We start from the raw sequence: 19,728 nt of genomic DNA, 5'->3' as shown, positions 1-19,728 counted from the left end.
AGGCCTAAATGATCATTTCCCTTGAGTACTTCTGACTGCCAGGAGTTTCTTGTTGGCACACTTAACCTTCGTGCATCCTAATGGTTCTCATAAGATTTTATAAGAGCTACAGGTGTATTGGAGGAAAGTGACCTGGTTATAGAGGAAGGTGGAAGGAATTCTGAATGGGATATAAAAACTTTGTGACCTTACCATTTTTCCCACAAGATTTACTGTTGTCTAGGGATTGTGCTAAACTTTCTCCAGAGCAGCTTCCAGTGGCACAGGAATTTCCTCTAGGCCTTTGGATGCCACCAGCAATTGGTCACCATAAAATCCATTCAACTGAACCACCTATCACATCCCTGCCCTCACAGGCCTGTGAACCAACATGGCCCTCATGGTCTGAGGAAACACCAGAGTCCAGAGCCACCTCTGATGGATACACATATGGGAGGGGCCTAAAACTTACACAACTTTGAAGGCACTCTTTACGGAAAAGAAATTAGATACAGGGTCTTACAAGGAGACTGTGCAAGTATGGAATACTGAGGCTTAAGCAGCAGGTCCACTGAAGGAAGTTAGAGTGAAAGTTCCTAGACCCAATGGTTGGCCACAACAGGTATACAAAACTTACGGTACTAATGAAGATGTCAGCATCTAGCTTGTTCTTCTATGTATGAGATCCAACAAATTTCTATTAAATACCTCTGACTGAGCCATGACTTGTCTCACCTGAGAAAATAGGTGCTAATCAAGTTCTGTCATTCAGCCAAGGATGACACAAGACTTCCAATAGGTCTTAATCATTTTAATTGACTTTAATGATTATTGCTCATCTGCAAGGATTAATATTGCATTCATTAAAAATCACTCAATACAAAATAAACTTGTTCCTCCACGTTGCTCTCAACACGCTCCCTCTGATGCCAGACATTTTCCCACAGTGTCCTTTGTTACATGGCTTGACAGAGACGGAGCCCTTACCTACTATTCCTATGGACACAGTAATAGATATGGGAGAAGGGGGCAGACCAGAGGGCAGCAGGACCTGAGTCCCTTCCCTCCAGCAGAGCTGACTCGATGCACCACTGTTGGTCAGGTTACCTCATCTAAAGGATCTGGTGTTCTGATTGGCTGGTTAAATGCCCTAAGAGAAAGGGCTTGAACCATTAGCATCTACAGAGAAGAAAGCATGGTCACACTGGCAAGGAGTGGGAAGGGGCTGGGTGGGAAAAAACAGGAGAGGGAAGGGAAAAAAGTTTTGGCAAGAACATTATCCCCTGCTAGGAAGCTGCAGGGTGAAAGTCTTCCTTTGTTTGTATTCCTGTTTTTAATATTTGTCTCTCTGATCAATGGCGATACAGAAATGAAAACTTCTAGTACCTAGCATTAATGCCTGGCTCAACTTCGAAGGATCACAAGCTAGAACAAGTTGAGGACTTGGAATCCCGGATAATTATATACTTAAAGCTCGTGAGCACAAAGCTCATTTGACCATGCAGAAATGCTGGTTAGCAGGGTGCATGGCATGGGAATACAGCTCTCTGATCGCTGAGAGAGCCTCTCAGGGGATTTGTTCAGAGCATGAGCCAGGACATGCTGGTGACTTTCTCTATGCACAAACTACCCTTTAAAATCTTAGTTCAACTTTTTGTGATATGTGCCAATCAAAAATGGTACCACTTCTGTAAAATTAACGTCCTACACGAGTTATACAGAACTAGATTTCCCTCACCCTGGCCCAATATATCCTTCTTCCTCCCATCCACATCTACCTCCCTTTAAATATTTTAGGTTGCAGAAGCACAGCTGACCAGAAATTTGCTCTTAAAGGATAAATCCTAAAGAGAGAGCTCAGTGTTTTATACTGAGTAATGGCTCAAGAAATTTGCCTTCAGCAAAAGCTGTATGGGGCGGAGCTGATAGAATTTGCTGTTATGGCCCCAGTTCATTGATGCTATAAACTATGGTCTAGAAACAGAGGGATTTATCAGAGTCCGAGACAAGCACTTCTCTGGCCTCAGCTCTGCGCTCTTAGCTCTGAAGGTTCAAAAGTGAAACTGAGAACAACTAACTACCCAAGCACTTCCTCAGTGTTAATACTAGAAATGTTTCTTAAATATCTTTTTGTACAACAGAAATAAATGCTGGGGACAAAATTCAGTTTAATAGAGTGCAATCTGGTTTAAATCCTGGAAAACAAGAAGATCTTGTGGGAAGAGAGGAAGGGCTGTATACTAAATCCAAGTGGGCCTATTGGATCTTAACAAGCACAACTCACTAGTACACATCTTAGAACCAGATATACCACCTTTACATAGCAAACAGGACTTGGGATGTGGGACATCTAGGGTAAATTAACATGCACCACCTACATCTAACCTACCTGGCTGGTAGGTACCATCCCTGCTCCTCTGAAGAAGTGAAAGAGCACGATTTCAGCAGCTAAGAAATGGGCTCTTTAAGGCAATTTAGACATTGCAGATTGTTCCACATAGAAGGTACCTTAGCATTTCTTGTTAATAAGGTACCTAATTAAGACTAACGTCCCCAGAAATAGTATAGAAAGAATCACCTTTCTGGGCTGGGAGAGTAAAATCCTTCTTTAGTGACTAGGGTGAGGAACCTTGAATCTCAGTTTCATCTAGAGAGCCATGAAGCAAGTTCCTGTGTGGCCTGCAGAACTTGGACAATGAGATGAAAAACAAAACAAGAATGAAATTACAGGAAAACAAATCAAGAGGAAAGGAATAAGAAGAAAATAAAAGTTATCTTAAAAAATATTTCTTTTAGAGTTGCGTGGTTCATGTGGACTGGTCCTTGATAATATGGTCCATTAGTATCTGCAAAGAAAGAGAATGATGGGTGAGCGGTTGCATCCTCAACAAGAGCTCCAGGAGAGGAATGAGAAATGGAACACACTATCCAGGGCGCCTCCTGGCCCAGGCTGGGAATCCCTGCAATGACTCCCCAGGGATCATTCTTCCAGGGCTTCTGACAAGACCGTCTCTGGTTTCATCTCGCATGTTTTTCAACCCTGACTATATATTAGAATAATCTGGTGAGCTTTTACAAATTAAATTGAGACTCACATCCCAGGCCAACTGTATCAGAAATCTCGGGGGGTGAGGTTGAAACACCGAAAGTTTAGAAAACCCAGTATCTTTACATCTATTATTAGATACATGATTTCTCCGCCTACCTTGTTAGTTTGGAGCAGAGTTCTCATACTCTTCAAAATCAGGTACTTAAGAAATACATGATTTAAGGTATTTTATAAACACTTTTTAAGAAAGGTGATTACTTGCTTTAATATTGGGGAAAAGAGTGTTTCATTTGCTTTCTCCCAAGTTACCTGTAATAATTGGGTTTGAATGGCCCATTTTTGTTGAGTCCCAGATATTTTGCTTGGTCATCTGTCAGCTCTGTCAGGTGGGCATCAAATGATGGCAGGTGCAAGCTGGCAACGTACTCATCTAGGAAGAATAAAGTAGCAGGGGAACAGGAAGCATATTTTAAATATGCGTTTTAGGGCATATTTTCATTTGAAACTTTTTAAGAGGACAAGGAATGGAGTAACTCTGAAAGAATACACAACTTGAGATATTTGCTTAACCTAAAAAAAGCCACTTATCAGGGTCACAAGATAGAGTGGACTTGTACCTCCATTCTCCTCTGGTAAAGCTTTTGGTATTAACTCAGCGGCCAACATGCCATGTACTACTGTTCTTCATCTTTCTGCAGCCACTTCCTTATCTGGATTATAGTCAAATCATGAATCAAAGTGGACACCAATAAGCTCAAAAGAGCCTGTGTCATCAACATTTACTTAAGACAAGATCCATTAAGGCTTCAAATCTTAGGACCATGAATTTCTAAGGTCGGCACAAAAATATTACTTTTCTAGAGATAAGGGTCTTTGGGTTTACCTTTTTGAATAAGAATTTTTTTACAAAAACATGGCATAAGTTGTAGGGAAAAGAGCAAGTTTTTTTTTAAGCTTTAAGAGGACAGGGATGGTTGACCAATGAGATGGAAGGTGGGCACCACTGTTCCGAAAGGACAAAGACCTGAGATGATGTGTTAGGTCCCACGAACACAGCATGATCATCACTGGAATGACAGGAGGCTATATTCATATACACACAAAGGATGGATGAGAAAACCTTTGTTTTTGTTTCTCTCACTGTGGTCCAAAGCTTTTCTCAGTTTTAATGTGAACATTACTGAACTTATAAGAGCATCTAGTGCACTATATGCACTTGTACATTAGCTATAATTCCTACTACAATTTGGTAACATATGTAGTATTTTCCTCACTTTATTGACAAAGAAACTGAGGTTCATGGAAATCAGAACTTGTGCTGAGGTCCAACAGGTGCTAAAATAGGAATTAGAACTCTAAATCCAATGCTTTTCATTATTTATTTATTTAATTTTTTTGGGGGGGGGTAGGACCCTCGCTGGTGGCCGGGGATCGAACTGGCGCTGCAGAGGCTGTGGGCAGCCTCACAACCCAGAGCTCAACCGCTGCGCCACCAGGGGAGGCCCGCTTTTCATTTTTAAAAAAAATTATTACTTTGTAGAACTAGGGCACAGGCCAGAAGGATTCATCAGAGACAGAGTGTGGAGCAGAACACATGGATTTTACTGAAATACACTGCCAAGGGGAGCAGTGGGAGAGATAGGAGAGGTCTGCTGTACCATATATGGGTCAGTTCCCTGGCTGGGGATTGAACTTAGGCCATAGAGGTGATAGCGCTGAGACTTAACCCCTACACCACCAGGGAGGCCCTAATGCTTTTATATTAACTGTAATAAACCATGCAACAATCTGGGAGATCAATACAGGTTTCCACTATTTCTCACTCACCCATTTTCTTAGGAAGCAAGTACACATCTTGTTTGTATCGTCCCTCAGGTGCATTATAGAGCTCTATCAGTGCCAGAGCCTAAGATGGGAAAAGAGGATGCAAAAGCACAAACACTTAGATAGGGACATAAAAATAAAAGTAGGTTTAACACAAAGATAAAACTAGTAAGTAAATACTAAAGTGATCTACTACTACAGTAACAGCACCAAGGAGTTAGCCTATAGTAAGTGCCAGCACACATCACAAGAGGACTCACTGTTGCTTTTGTCTTGCTCCTGATAAAAGACACAACTAAGCTGGAATACTACATTCTGAGCCAGCTCAAAAGGACACAAACAGTGATTCTGCCTGGATTGATTACTTGAGAAAGCCTAAGTCTCGACAACTTACATCCTTGAAAAAGAACAGGTTGATAAGAACATAGCAGGACTCATTGTCATTAGAACTCTGACCAGTTCACTCATCTCATTGCAGGGTAACAGGCATTCAGTCACATACCTGTGTTGTAGCTGTGATGGACAAAACAAAAGTGGGAACTGTGGAGCAGCTCAGATTGAGCAGACGCCCCTGCAAGGTAAAAGAGAGTCCTGAGATGAGCCGTGTTATCCATCTGTATGATTCCACTGTCATTCAAGTCAAGCAAAGCCAGGAAAGGAGTTTACACTATCTACACTAGGAAAAGGAAGAATTACAGTTTTAGACCCAAATTCTAGATTTTAGCTAACTTTGTGCAAGTTCATCTAACAAGACAAAGAATCAGCTGTGGTCAGGAAACAGTATGCTCCTTAGAAGAAAATAGATATTTTTTTGAGTGACTCTATTTGGGGACCAGACCATTTGATAAATATACCTCTATGCGAAGATAGAGTTCAGGGAATCACAGGGCGAGTATTTTTTTCCTGCCTTCCCTCCCCCACATGGGTAACTAACTACTCTGCTTGTGCAGCACTGCTGGAGTCCTTCTGAGTGTGTACCTCTGCTAGTAGGACGACACGCTTGCCATCTGGCCAGATGACATGGTCCACCTGAGAACGGACTCGCTCCCATGTCAGCTCCGGAGTGCGGAGGCTGGTCTGAAAGGACGAGAGCACAGTTGGCTGTGGCTATGAGGGGAGGGAAAGGAGGCAGGCCTACCAACAAAGGAGCGAGAGCAGTCTTACCACATCAATTTCTGTGTTGGAGTGGCCCATATTGCAAACAATACAACTGTTTTTCATGCGGTCCAAGTGTTCCCGTGTCACTACATTTTTATTTCCTAAAAATAAAGGAGGGTGGCTGAGGAAGGAGATGCTAGGAAACAAATGTAGTGACTGATTTTCAGTTAGAACATGGCAGAGAGGTTTGCTAGCATTAAAGAGCATGTATACATCATAAGAAAATAAGCGTGCATTTTATAGTAGATCTTTAGGCTCAGTTATTTGTTTTTAAAATGGAGCAGTAGAAAAAGCCATCAGGGAAAAAGGTTCTTTGTTCTGGAAAACATATTAAGGGTCTAATAACTTACTCTAGTTCTAAGATGTTCACACTGAGCACAGGTCTCACCCACTGTGTATGAACGTCAGTCATAAGACTTTCAAGATTTAGCCTCAAAGTTAACATCCCTCACACACCCCAAAGTACTGGTACTTACCTGTGCAAGTTATTACGACATCAACTTGCCGGATGACTTCATTTAGCTTTACCACCCTGAACCCATCCATGCTGGAAGAAAAGGAAGGAAAACTATGATCAAAGCAAGGAGCAGTAAGATAGAAGCTGGTCACAAAATGAGACAACTAAATTCTCTTCTAAAGTGCTACCTCACAAGGATGTAAAGTGACAAGCTGTGCTAAACTATACACACTGGCCTCTTCAGATTCCCCAAGATTTCATCCAAGAAGGAATTGCCAAGAGGCTCTAGGAGTGCCCCAGGTTTACAATGAAGGGAACAGAGCAATCTTAGCCTTCCTCCTTTGAGAGATTTCTGCAAGGAATGGTTAACACAATCAATCATAAACTCTCAGAAACAAAGTACCTGGAATGAATCAATAGTATTGCCACTCTGTTCTTACCAGGCCTGCAGAGCACAGATGGGGTCAATTTCTGTGATATAGACAATTGCTCCGAGGGCCTTGAGAGCAGCACAGCAGCCCTTTCCCACCTGTGGAGCATAAGAAAGAAGGTAGGCTGTCAGGTGCATGGGTATCGGGGCAGGTAGACAGTTTGGGAAATGGATCTTAACCTCCTCAAGTCACCAATCAACTAGCAAGCCTTTGGAGGAATGACCCAAGCACAGTAGAAACAGATCTAGATTATGCTGTGCCTATTAGTGAGAGAGGTGTTCTACAGACACTTCATACTTCATAGCAAGGGCTGGGGCTTGGGATGAAGAGATCAAGAAAATTAAAATGTTACCACTAGGGAAACAAGATCAAGAAAGAGCAACTACAACCTCTAGTTTTTAACTCTAGAAAAACCTGGTAACTCTCACTGGAGAAGACAAGGACAGCCAAGCAACTCAGGAACATCTGTGGGTTATTACTGAAGACGATAAAATCTCCCGCACCTATTCCAGAGATATCAACTATAGGCCACTTCCATTTCCACACTTCACTTGAATTAAGTCTCATGAAAGGTTTTTGTTGGAAATGTGGGGGAGGGGGTTGGGGAAGAATGTCAACTTTCTACTTTACAAAACAAAATAATGGAATCTGAAAAATCAATTCATTCACGTGTCCCTATTTGTGAAACTGAATAAAGGTCTTTTGCTATTGCTTTGAGAAATATTATCTTAAAGCACATTTTAAACCCTATATGAGTGATTCCATGCCAACAGCATAACTCCCTTCATTCAACAATTCTAATACGTGTATGAAAAGACAGACACTGAGGTCCAGCTATTTACCTCACCATAGCCACACACCACCACTTGTTTCCCACCAAACATCACATCTGTGGTCCTCTTCAAGCTGTGGAAACAGACAATGGTTCAACTCAAACAAAAATGGTTCAGCTCAGGACCTCCCTGGTGGCATAGCCGGTTGAGTGCAGTGCTGTGAAGCCGTCCACAGCCTCTGCAGCACGGGTTCGATTCCCAGCCGGCCAGGTAGACAGCCACATGGTGCGGCAGACTTCTGTCTTGCCCGCTGCTCCCCTCAGCAGTGTATTTCAGTCTGTCTGCCTGTTTTGTTCCCCGCTCTGCCTCTGGTGAACCCTCTCACCTTCCCGCGCCTTGGGCCTATACCCCAGTTCTTGTATAAAAATAAATCTTGAAAAAAAAAAAAAAAAAAGGTTCAGCTCAAACAAAGTCTCTCTGCACAAATTAAAATTGTGGGGCTCTACTCCACTTCAACCAAAGTTGGTTGGGCTCAGAATAGGATCCCTTTAACAAACTTTTAAAGCCAAAGGAGACCAGAAGACCGGACTGAAGTGATAGCCAACCAACAGTGCAACCCAATCCCAGTTTAACTCCCTGTAAGTTTGAATATTTCAACCTACCCATCCAAGATGGATTCTCGACAGCAGTACAAGTTATCAAACTTCTGTTTGGTAACAGAATCATTGACATTCATGGCTGGAACACAGAGCTTCCCAGCTTTGGAGAGCTGATACAGCCTAAAGGGAGAAGCCACAAAAACAAACAAAACAAAAGTTAGCTGGTAAAACGTAGTATGTAGGAAAATCAGCTTCATTCTCTTCAAGTTCCATGCTGCCCTCCCCAATCTTAATTATTTCCCAAGGTTACTAGTAACAAGACTTTCCTTGTCCTCCCTCCTCACTTGTTTTTGTTTTCTTTTCCCTCTAGGCACCCTTCCCCTGCTTTTTTGTGGAAGGAAAAAAAAACCTTTTAACTGAAGAAATTTTTCTTCTCTTCCATAAAGGAGATATATTTAGACCAGCATTTTCTTTATCTTTTAAAAACCTGTTCCTAATTCTGATAAACAAAGATTATCAATGACTGATATGGTTCTCTGTGTCTGTGTGTTGCTGTACATGCACCATGTGACCCAACCGAGAAACACTCTTTCAGATCTCTTTTAGGTATTCCATCAAGACAAGTATTTTAACCCAGTTTTACTTTCTGTAGTGTGTATACTGTACAATTTTACAATAGGACTTTTTCATATTTAAAATATAAAATTGTAATACAATGTTGATTATAGTTTTTAAAGATATACTCACTCCCTACCTCCCAACACTGGTTGAGAATCACTCAGTAGAATAAATGGGAGAGAAAAAAAAATATATAAACTAGAACCTGAAATGACTTCTTTAGGGTCTCCTTGATTTTTCAAAAGTGAAAACTCAAAAGTTTTTTTCTAATGAAGACATTCCCATTTGTTTACTACAAGCCTGAAACAGAGCCCTAGAGCCTAACAGAAACCAGAAGAATTTGCTGAGGCAAGGACACAAGGGGCAGCTACTCCAGAATCTGTTACCTGTGAACACCAGTCACGCTCTCTTCCACAATGCCTCGGATCTTCTTAAACACGTTTGGATACTTCTTATAAACCCAGTGGGTTAAGTCTCCCCCATCATCCAGGATCTATAGAACAGCCAGAAGACTTCTATGGGCATTCAGGCTGCTAGAGCTGGGGGGAACTTTGAACCCACTTTCTGTACTATTAAGAGAGCCCTGTATATTTTAGAAGAGCTCCTTAGAGCTCAGACAGTGGAAACACAGTCAAATTTGTTGGTGTTAAATGGTTAAGTGGATCCCTAAATTTGTTCTAAGCTATAGTGAAGAGTACTGGCTAATCACATTCATTTTTAGTCTAGAGTCTTGAAATATGTAGCTCCTTTGAATGCAAAAGGAGAGCTGGGGCAAAAAGAAACCAGACTCCTACTCCAAAGAGGTACCATATCATTTCCTTCTATTTCATTCTTCTGTGTTTTAGACATATGTTCAGTTAGTTCTGCCCATCCCCCTCCTTTCCATTCAGTACTCAGAACCATTCTGAATATGCATCAAGCTAAACACTTTGGTAACAAAGTCAGTGCATAAGACCAAACATCCAAAACACATTTAGGGAACCATGCTTTGAGGGAGAAAAGGAACAAATCTTTCGTCAAAAGTGAAGGTAGAATAAATATGCATTATTACCATGTTGGCCTGCCACCCATCCATGTTCACACAACGATCAATACACCACCAGAAGTCATCTTCTGATTCGCCTTTCCAAGCAAACACTGCAACCCCTATAGAAATGGAAACAAATCAGCAGATTCCTGCTTTGGGGAGTGTGTTGTATAACAGTATCACTTTCTGAGATACATGTGAAGAGAAAAAGGCTACCGAAACTATTCAAGAAAGGAAACAATTTACAAAGGGTAAAAGTTAAGAAGTTATTGCAGAAATTGTCAAGACTTTATGGGGTCTTTGTTTTAATTTAAAAGTATTTTGGACCTTTAAAATGCTATTCTCTTTGGCCAATTTTATATTTGGGACTCAATCCTAAAGAGATGAATGAAATGGGAATCTAAACAAAGTTGTTCACTGGAACATTATTCATGTTAGCAAGCATCTTGAGAAAACCTAAATGTTCAACATACGAAAAATAGTGAAGTAAAGCCACACAGCAACTTAGTATTATACAGGATGCTGTCAAAGTTTTCAGTGTCATGAGAACTATTGAAAATATTATATATATTAAGGTTACAAATTGCATACATACTGAAATTTAGTTAATCTCTATAAAGAATGAAAAGAGGAAAAATAAGTCAAATATTCTCTCTGTGTAGCCGTATTATAGATTTTTTTCTGGAGCCTCCTAATTTTCTGCAGAAAAGAGTAAATAAGAAAAACAAGTGTTACAAAGTACTTTCTAAGGACTCTACAAAGATAGGAGATCCTTAAGAAACTTCACAGTGATAGTCTTCTGAATATTTTAACAATAAAAATTATTTAATGTTTAACCGAACTCATGAGTAATCCATACTATTTTCAGTATTTCAATACTGAACACCAAATTAATGAAGTATCAAAATAGAAGGCACTTTTTGCTTGTGTTCGCTCCAAAGTGACAAGATTTGTTGAAAGGAGATCAACTGAGCTCATACTTACATAACTCATAGAGTTTAGTATTCTCTCTTGGTGATTTAACATCAGAATTGGGCATTTTCCCATTTTATTAGGTTCTTTTCAAAGACAATTTTCAATGACTATGTAATATTCCCTTATGGATACAAACCTTAATTTTATTATCCATTTCCTCCTATTGATATATTTTTACTATGCTCCAAGTTTTACAGGCCCTAGACATCTATGTCACTGTAATAACAATTTTGACACAAAAATTTATATTTAGATAACCATATTGAGGCAAAGTCAAAGAGCTTTGGTGAAAAAGCTGAACCTACCAGCCTCAGCCAGAGCTGCAGCCACTTCATTCTGGGTGGAGTAGATGTTGCACGCAGACCAGCGGCACTGAGCCCCCAGGGCACACAGAGTCTCAATCAATACCTATGTAGATGTACAGGAACAGGTTGAGAAAGTGGAGGGTCAAACAGGAATGGCAAATAAGAACAATATACATCAGGTGCTACACTGGAAAGTTACAAATCTAGCTAGGTAGCAGACTGGTATCCGAGAGATATATTACTAAAGTCTTAACATTTTTATTACATTTTTATTACAAATCTAATTTCCTTAAGTTGGGTTTATTAAAAGGCTTATCTACACCTATAAAAACAAAGTAGAAAACACCATTATTGTCCCACCCAATTAAGTTAGCATTAGGAGGTTGGCTAAGACAGGGAAAAGAAAGCAAGTTAAAGAAAAGTTTCTTTCCTCCTCTCATCAAAAGTTCCTCTGTTTTATCCCAAAAAACTCACCGCTGTCTGGGCTGTGATGTGTGTACAGCCCACTATTTTAGCACCAGCCAAGGGCTTCTCCCCCTGAGCACGTTTCCTGAGTGAAATCAGAGCAGACATGTCTGTGAAAGAACAGAGGATTTGAGCTAGGTGTGCACTAGCAATGTCACCTCCCGCCCCAGGAACATACAGGGCTGGTCAGGATCTGTTCAAATACAGTGAGATGAGGTAGAAAATCTCTAAGTCTATTACCATGATTACTGTCAGCTTCAACAGAACATCAGTGGGGAGTTGTCATCCAAAATAGCAGAGAATTTCTCTCTTCCTCTATTTCAGTTGTGTATAGAGGACTGAATAGTGAATGAATTCAGTTTTCAAAACAGATCAAAGTCCAGGGTAAGTTTCATTTGGGAGGAGAGGAAGTAGTTATGGCTAATCAGCTCCCAGACATAATCATCAGACCAGGAAGAAGACTTTACCCTCAACAGAAGCGAATGGTTTCTGTTTTTGCATGCTGCCTTAACCCAACTCTGTCAGTCTGTCTGGTGTCTGCACTCCCCTCCAGAATTGAACACGCCTTCAACATGAAAGCAACAAGAGAGCAGACATCTTACCCGGAGTGGGGAGGTGGAAAAACCAAGACTGTCTGGTTGCCAGTCACTTTTATTTATTTCCAGCAGAGGGTGCTCAGCAACAAAGACCAAACAAGACCCTATGTCATGACATCCTTAGCTAAAACCTCACATTTGCTGCCTTTGGGAAATCTGGGCCTCCGAGCTTGGCAACTACAGTAGGATCCCACAGAACCAACCACCATGCAGTGCTTCAGAACATGCTGACGCTGCATGTGGATGTCTGAAGATGGTGGCACCAGGAAGGAAAACAGAAACTACACTGTGTAATTAGCACATGCTGAGAACAGGAAGTAGGGAGAACAAGAACAAGATCCTGAAGCTTAAGCTCCACACAGATCGATCTGTTTAAACAAAGCCCTAGGGGACTGAATTTTCCCAGGAGACTTTCAAGTTCGCATCCAAGCCTTATTTGTGAATCCTGATGACCAACAACTGGGTCGCTTTTGGTTCTGTACCCACTCCCCTTTTTTACCTTGCTCTGCAATCTCAATCTCCCGGCGTCCAAATTCTGCCTGTTTGATGTTCTTCACACAGAAATTGCTGCTGCCCTTGGAGTTGGTTTGCTGCTTTTCTCGGGGGGAAACCTCATCATCAGAGCTATCTGTGTAGGACGCAGCTAGAGCCAGGAAAGAAAGAAATGAGGATAGAAAAACCTCATTGGTCCCAACTCCACAGAGTAGAGCCCTTAAGGGACTCTCATTTAAGTTAAGCGAACATTCTTAATTGGAGCCACCTTTTACGTCACTGTCACTTCTACTCTACTCAAGGCATGAGTAAACTGCAGTGCTGTGGCCCTTTTATTCACCCTGATAATCCTTTGTCATTAGTACCTGTGCTAAGGAGCTATTGCTCCTAAACCTGCATCAGGTCCAGGGAATCTCAGATAGGGGTACTTGGTTCCAACCTGGATTAGAACCAGTCACAGCAAAAATGGGAGGATAATTTAGGGCAGACAAGGAATGCTATTTCTTGTCTCTGGTTCTCAGACCTAAGCATCTATTAGCAACATATGGAAGGTTTAATAAAATATAGACGCCTAGGTCCCCCCTTCAGAAATGTCCAGCAGGTCTCGGGTGGGACCCAAGAATTAGCATTTCTAGTAAGTTCTCAAGTGTTGCTGATTCTATTGATCAGAGGACCACACTTTGTGAACCACTAACATGGATGAGTGACAAGATAAATGATACACAGGGATTTACAATAGTTTTGGGTTCAAGGAATACAGAATGGAAAGAAATGTCACAAAAGGTAAGAAACTGTTTCTATTGCCAGCCCTAAGATCACTCAAGATATCCAACTTTAAAAAACAACTTCAAATAAAAGTTAAATGTTCTTTCAGAGAGATGTGCAAGAGAATAAGCAACAAGGAGTCTCACCTCACCTCTCAAATTACTTCTTTCTTCTCTGAACTGCGTATTTTCCTGATCACTGCTACTGCTGATGCATTAGGTCTCTTAGCTATGATTAGTCTGCTTGTCACTCACCACCTTCTGTTCAAATAAGACACCTTTTCACTTATGATAGCCAGTATATTTGGAACCTTTTCTTGCTTATTTATAGGTGAACCTGTATATTCATTTATTTTAGCACTTAACCCTATGTACCACCATTTGCTCTTACCTGCCTACCTTTTCTCTGTTAGGTTACCAGTAACACAGGGCAGAGACAAAGGTGGTGGTTGTTTTTTCTAACATTCCTTTTGCCTCAAGCCCAGTCTTTAATGTTAATAAAAGGCAAACAGTATTCAAGCAAAAGACAATAAATGGCTTTTGGTATAAACCTATTTGCTGACATTAATAGCAATCTGTGACCTTGGGGCAAGCCCCTTAGTCTTTTAACAATGTTTCTTCAGTTAAACAATGAAGTGATTGGATTAGATGCTCCTGTTTCTAACCCAATTGTACTGAAATCCTAAGATTCGGTATCTTTTTCCATGTTAATATTCTAGTTCCCCTCTAAAAGGTGGGAAGAACAGAATTCAAGGCAGAAAAAAAAGTCTACCGATACAGGGCTAAGATAAGAGAGGAGAAGTAAAAGGAGATAGAGCTGGAGCTACATGACAATAGTTTGACTCCTTCCCACTAGAGAGGTTACAGGGGCAGACACTGCAATATTAAGGGTAACCTAGTAAACAAAAGGAGCCAAGACATGAACTTTTTTTTTAAGATTTATTTTTATTTATTTATGCATACAAAAACTGGGATATAGGCCAGAGGTGGAAGGGGTGAGAGGATTCACCACAGACAGAGTGGGGAGTAGAACAGGCAGGGACCTACTGAAATACACTGCTGAGGGGAGCAGTAGGAGAGACAAAGGTCTGCTGTGCCATGTGAGTCAGCTCCCTGGCCAGGGATTGAACTCAGGCTGCAGTAGCTGGTGATAGCTTTATAGTGCTGAGACTTTAACCCCTGCTCCACCAGAGAGGCCCCAAAACATGAATTTTTATTGCTATAATTCAAGCAGTTTTGGAGACAAAAAAGAAAAAGGTGGCAGGGTGTATCTTAGACAAAGATATCAGAAATTATGCTTCCAAAGTACACCGCTTTTTCAAGGCCAGTTGCATCAGCCAAAATAACATTGATTTCTCCCTTTGTAATGTGGACAGATAAACATGGGAATGGGAAGCTGTCCAGTTCCACCAACCAGGCACTGGCTGGCATACACACAAGAGCATAGACCACACAGAGAGGGTCAAGGGAAGACAGTCTCAAAACGACAAAAGCTTCCCCAGCTACAAGCCTGGCTGGGAGTGCTCCCACTGCTCAACCAGTGATCATTAGCTTTCAGCATGAATGTGGGCAGCCCTGACACAAGGTATTTTCAGATTTTAGATAAGGAGCACTGGGCAGAGAACCAGCTCAAGGCTCTGGAAAAAGGAAGCGAGATCAGAAAGGACATGCCATACACACTCACCTGAACTGTAGCTATCAGTGGAGGACTGAGAGATGGAGCGAGACAAAGATCTTCGACCAGTCTTGGTGGGGAATTTGGTGAATTCTTGCATGTCATCAGCAAATTGAATTTGCTATAAGAGAAAAAATTGAAGACTTACAAATATTCTATGACATTATTTTTTAAGGTCATACATTGGCTTCCTTAAAAGTCAATGTTATGTGACTCCTACTAAGCTAACAACTCTACTAAAAACGAGGGTGGATAGAGGCTACACTGCCTCCTCCCAAAATGCCAACTGTCTAATTGTTTTAGCAGGATATTTTTTCGGGGGGGGGGGGAGGGGAGAAGGGGAGAAGCTTAAGAACAAACTTTGAAAAGCATCTGTTCAATTTCACAAATCTGCCTTTTCACATTCCACAGTGTTCTTCTTATACCCTTCCTCCAAACTATCAATGTCAGGTACAATCTCAAAGAGTTTCTGTTTTTTTTTTTTTGTTTGTTTTTGTTTTTGTTTTTCTCCCAGAATATTCTCCCATAGTACATTGTTGTTGTTCTTTTAAAAGATTTGTTTTTGCATACAAGAGCTGGGGTACAGGCCAGAGATGTGGGGGGGGTGAGAGGATTCACCAGAGACAGAATGGGGGACAGAACATACAGACTGACTGAAATACACTGCTGAAGAGAGTAGTGGGCGAGACAGGAGAGGTCTGCAGTGCCATGTGGGTTGCTCCCTGGCCGGCCGGGGATCGAACCTGTGCTGCAGAGGCTGCGGATTGCTTCATAGCGCGGTGCTTAACCCATACTACAAAACCAATGCACTATCCCCAGAATACACCTCTACATACAGTAAAATACTACAATATACAAATGAAAGAGAAATTTAAAAACACACATATACCATATACCATAGTAAACTGCAACTCATTAGGAGTAATGTGAAGGAAGGAGAAAACAGTTCAAATAGTTGACAATATTATAGAAAAATTAATGGTTCTTTCAAAAGTACCTGAAAACAGTTTCTTTTGTTAAAAGGCTTAAATTTTTCTTCTGAATGCCTGCTTAAACTCAGATAAGCCCTCTTTTTAAATTATAAACTTCGGCCTCTTGAAAAACAAATTGGTTTGTAAGTCTGAATCGAGATCTTCCTTACTACCTGACTAAATATAAAAAATGCTCCAATGGAGAATTAAGCTAAGTCCTAGCAAATATCTCCGGAAGCGTAAGCTATTACTGATGAAGATCTTTATAAATCTAGTGATATGGTTATAGTCACTGTAAAGCCGGGCATGGACTGTCACACGTACCCTCCAGCTCCAAGTGTAAGAATCAGGCATATAAGTGCAGCATAGGCACAGGCAGCTTATAGAAATAAATAAAAATCTGAATTAGCAGGATTCCATCGGTAATCAAACAGTAATCAAGGGACCACAGATTCATGTTTCCACACCAAGAATGAAAACAGAATAGCCATGCAATAAAGGCCAAGTACACACTACTATTTGGGTAGCAAGTCCAAGGAAAAACAATAAAAACAAAGTTTTTCCATTTACAATGCACCCTCCAACTAATATCAAAGATCTACAAAGAGCTCACATGACTCAACAAAAACAAAGTAAACAATCCAGTCAAAAAATGGGCAGAAGTGGGCCTCCCTGGTGGCGCAGGCGGTTGAGCGCCACACTGTGAAGCTGTCCACAGCCTCTGCAGCGCAGGTTCGATCCCAGCTGGCCGGTGAGCAACCCACATGGCACAGCAGACCTCTCCCGTCTCACCACTGCTCCCCTCGGCAGTGTATTTCGGTCCGTCTGCCTGTTCTGCTCCCCTCTCTGTCACTGGTGAATCCTCTCACCCTCCTGTGCATCTGGCCTGTACCCCAGTTCTTGTATAAATAATCTTAAAAAAAAATGGGCAGAAGAGCTAAAAGACACTTCTCCAAAGAGGAAATGCAAATGCCAACAGGTATATGAAAAAAATGCTCAGCATCACTTATAATCAGGGAAATGCAAATTAAAACCACAATGTCACCACCTCACACCAGTGTGAACGGCACATATTAAAAAAGCTGGCAACAACTAATACTGGCTAAAATGTGGAGAAAAAGGAACCCTCTTAAACTGCTGGTGGGAATGCAAACTGGTCCAACACTATGCAAAGCTATGTGGAGGTTCTCTAATTATTAAAAATGAAGTTACCATATAACCCAGCAATTCCACTCCTAGGAATCTACCTAAATGACACAAAAACATTAATTTGAAATGAATCTTGCAAGACTATGTTTATTGCAGCACTATTTACAGTAGCTAAGACATGGAAACAACCTAAAGCAGATCCAAAAACAGATGACTGGATCAAGAAGATGTGGTATATATACAGAATGGAATATTATTCAGCAATCAAAAAAGATAAACTCATGCCATTTTCAGCAACAAGGATGGAACTTGAAGGGTATGCCCAGTGGAATAAGTAAGGAGGGAAAAGAAAAATACCAGATGATTTCACTTATAAGAGGAATACAGGGGATCCAAACAAAGGGTCAAAAAAAAAAAAAGAAAACTTGCAGGTAAACTATAGATCTGAGGCATGCAGGGCGGGGAGGAGGGAGATGAATCAAAATAGGGAGGGAAGAGCACAAGTGACTATGGTAATGGTTCACAGGTGACGTGGTGATGGGAGACTTATGGGGACTACAGACAAGTGTACCAAATTGTACAAAAATAAACAATGTAAGACAATTAAAACTAAATAAAAATCCAATCCAAAGCTTCTACATACCTTCCAAAATAGAGTAAAATCCACCTATGGCTCAACATTCAACTGGTCAAGTTTTTTTTTTTTTTTCTTTAGGCTACTCTTTCTTCTGTAAGATCAAATGATCAAATTTCAGAAAGGATGCTCAAGTTAAACTACATATACTGCACCAGAACTGGATGAACAAATTATCTTTGTACATCCAAAGCAGCTTTTTTAGTTTAGGTGTTAAACTTTAAATAGCTTAAATGTCAAAATCATAACTGCCTTTTAAAAAAATCTAAGGCCACACTCAGCATTTGCCCTTCTAGATAGGAATTCCCACTGCATATTCACGTGACTTCTGCAGTCAGCAAAGCCAGTTTTACCTAAGAGATTAATCCAGGACTAAGGTAATGACTTTCAAGCCAATGTGCAGTCATTCAGGTGGTAGAAAAAATACAGTCAAGAGACCATCAATGCCTTTTAACACTCTCCAGAGGCAGCCCTTTCCCCATCAGACTCCCTACCCCTGGCAAGGGCAGCCTGCCCAAGAGCTGCACTCTTCTCAGCGCTGACAGATTCCCTCCCCTGTTTGGTCATCTTTTTTCAAAAGGTTCTGGTTTATTTCCAAACACCACCTACCTGGGGGTGAGTGAGGAACTCAGTAGCACTTTAAAGCAGTTTAAGTGAAAAACAGAGGTGCACTGTGGCAAGATGGAAATGTGTTTCAACCACCTAAGAAGTGAATTAGTAGTCATAATCCCATCTCTTAGCACTATTGCTCCTCAGTAGCCTAAAGCTTAGCAAAATCTTTCTTATCTAAAAATATTAGACTGTCACAAGCAGCTTGTTAATAAGTGTTCCCACTATCCCAGCTCTCAAATAATGACCAGGGCTCATATTTGAAGTGGACAGAATGTTAACTCAAGTTATGACAAGGATGGATGAGTCTCTCCTTGCACCTCTTTCATATCCTCACCACTAATAAGGAGGTCTAGCTACACATAGATGCTTACTCACCTTGTCTGCTTTCCCACCCCAAACTACAGGCTGAAGGGAATGTGCATCACACTGCTGCCGTGGCGTGCAGCTGCTCTGCTAGCTCTGTCTTCCTCCTGGAGTGTTCACCTTCACATTGTAAATAAACTGTCGCTAAGAGCAATTTTTCCGTATCACAAGCTTACTCTCTAATGAGTAAGGTCTCAATAACAGTATTTTCATTGGACTGAACTCACTGCATTTAAGCCAAATATGATTAAAGACAAAATCTAAAAACGACTGCAAAGTTGTTCTGTTCACATTACTATCATGATTTCCCCCAATCATGAAATCTTAATTGGTGTGCCCTTAGTGTGTCTTCACTTCTAGATCTGTCAGGAAGGCTAGGTCTAAATATGACATAGGATGGGGGAAAGAGGGAGGAAAAGGAGATTAATGGAGTCCAAAAAATATCTGACAACCAGAAAGTCCTAGGTCAAAGAATTATTTTGTGTTTGGGAACTCCCACCCCATTACAGCCGTACCCACAACAAGTGCACCAGTGTTCCAGTCTTGCATTAATACCACATCTGAGAAGCATAGAAGGTCAGACTGACTCATTCTTCAAATAGCACATCCAAATACAGAAGTCTACTTGCTGTGTCTTAGAATCTCAAATGCCAGGCCAATTTAGTGTGCAAATTATTTTACAGCACTTCTTCAAATAGCTGTGTGGATACAATGATTATCTTCCATGTGATAATGAAAATAAAGAAAAACTCTACCAAAGAGATAATCGGAGGCATGGAATACCCCAACCTAGTGGTAAGTCTGGTGAAAGT

At 41.0% G+C, this 19,728-nt stretch overlaps 1 protein-coding gene across 2 annotated transcripts in view; it reads right to left on the bottom strand.

Moving 5' to 3' along the window:
* Positions 1-3,333: 3,333 nt before the first annotated feature.
* The window catches only part of AHCYL1 (adenosylhomocysteinase like 1), a gene marked incomplete at both ends in the record, with an annotated part of 32,676 nt that continues 16,281 nt past the window's right edge, over positions 3,334-19,728 (bottom strand). The window contains 15 exons of one of the 2 annotated variants that reach the window (XM_084241808.1): positions 3,334-3,458; positions 4,856-4,934; positions 5,355-5,423; positions 5,831-5,929; positions 6,017-6,111; positions 6,487-6,557; positions 6,908-6,996; positions 7,741-7,804; positions 8,334-8,450; positions 9,275-9,381; positions 9,940-10,034; positions 11,196-11,298; positions 11,670-11,770; positions 12,756-12,899; positions 15,197-15,308. In XM_084241808.1, the coding sequence (XP_084097934.1) occupies positions 3,334-3,458; positions 4,856-4,934; positions 5,355-5,423; positions 5,831-5,929; positions 6,017-6,111; positions 6,487-6,557; positions 6,908-6,996; positions 7,741-7,804; positions 8,334-8,450; positions 9,275-9,381; positions 9,940-10,034; positions 11,196-11,298; positions 11,670-11,770; positions 12,756-12,899; positions 15,197-15,308 (1,470 nt within the window). Of the gene's footprint in view, positions 3,459-4,855; positions 4,935-5,354; positions 5,424-5,830; positions 5,930-6,016; positions 6,112-6,486; positions 6,558-6,907; positions 6,997-7,740; positions 7,805-8,333; positions 8,451-9,274; positions 9,382-9,939; positions 10,035-11,195; positions 11,299-11,669; positions 11,771-12,755; positions 12,900-15,196; positions 15,309-19,728 lie in introns of those variants that run through there. The other variant, XM_084241809.1, reaches the window with a different exon arrangement.

This window comes from Talpa europaea (genome assembly GCF_964194135.1).
Source record: "Talpa europaea genome assembly, chromosome: 9".
In the NCBI taxonomy this organism is placed as follows: Eukaryota; Metazoa; Chordata; class Mammalia; order Eulipotyphla; family Talpidae; genus Talpa; species Talpa europaea.
The sequence above is the reverse complement of the archived record's forward strand: the minus strand, read 5'-3'. Positions and strand labels throughout refer to the sequence as shown.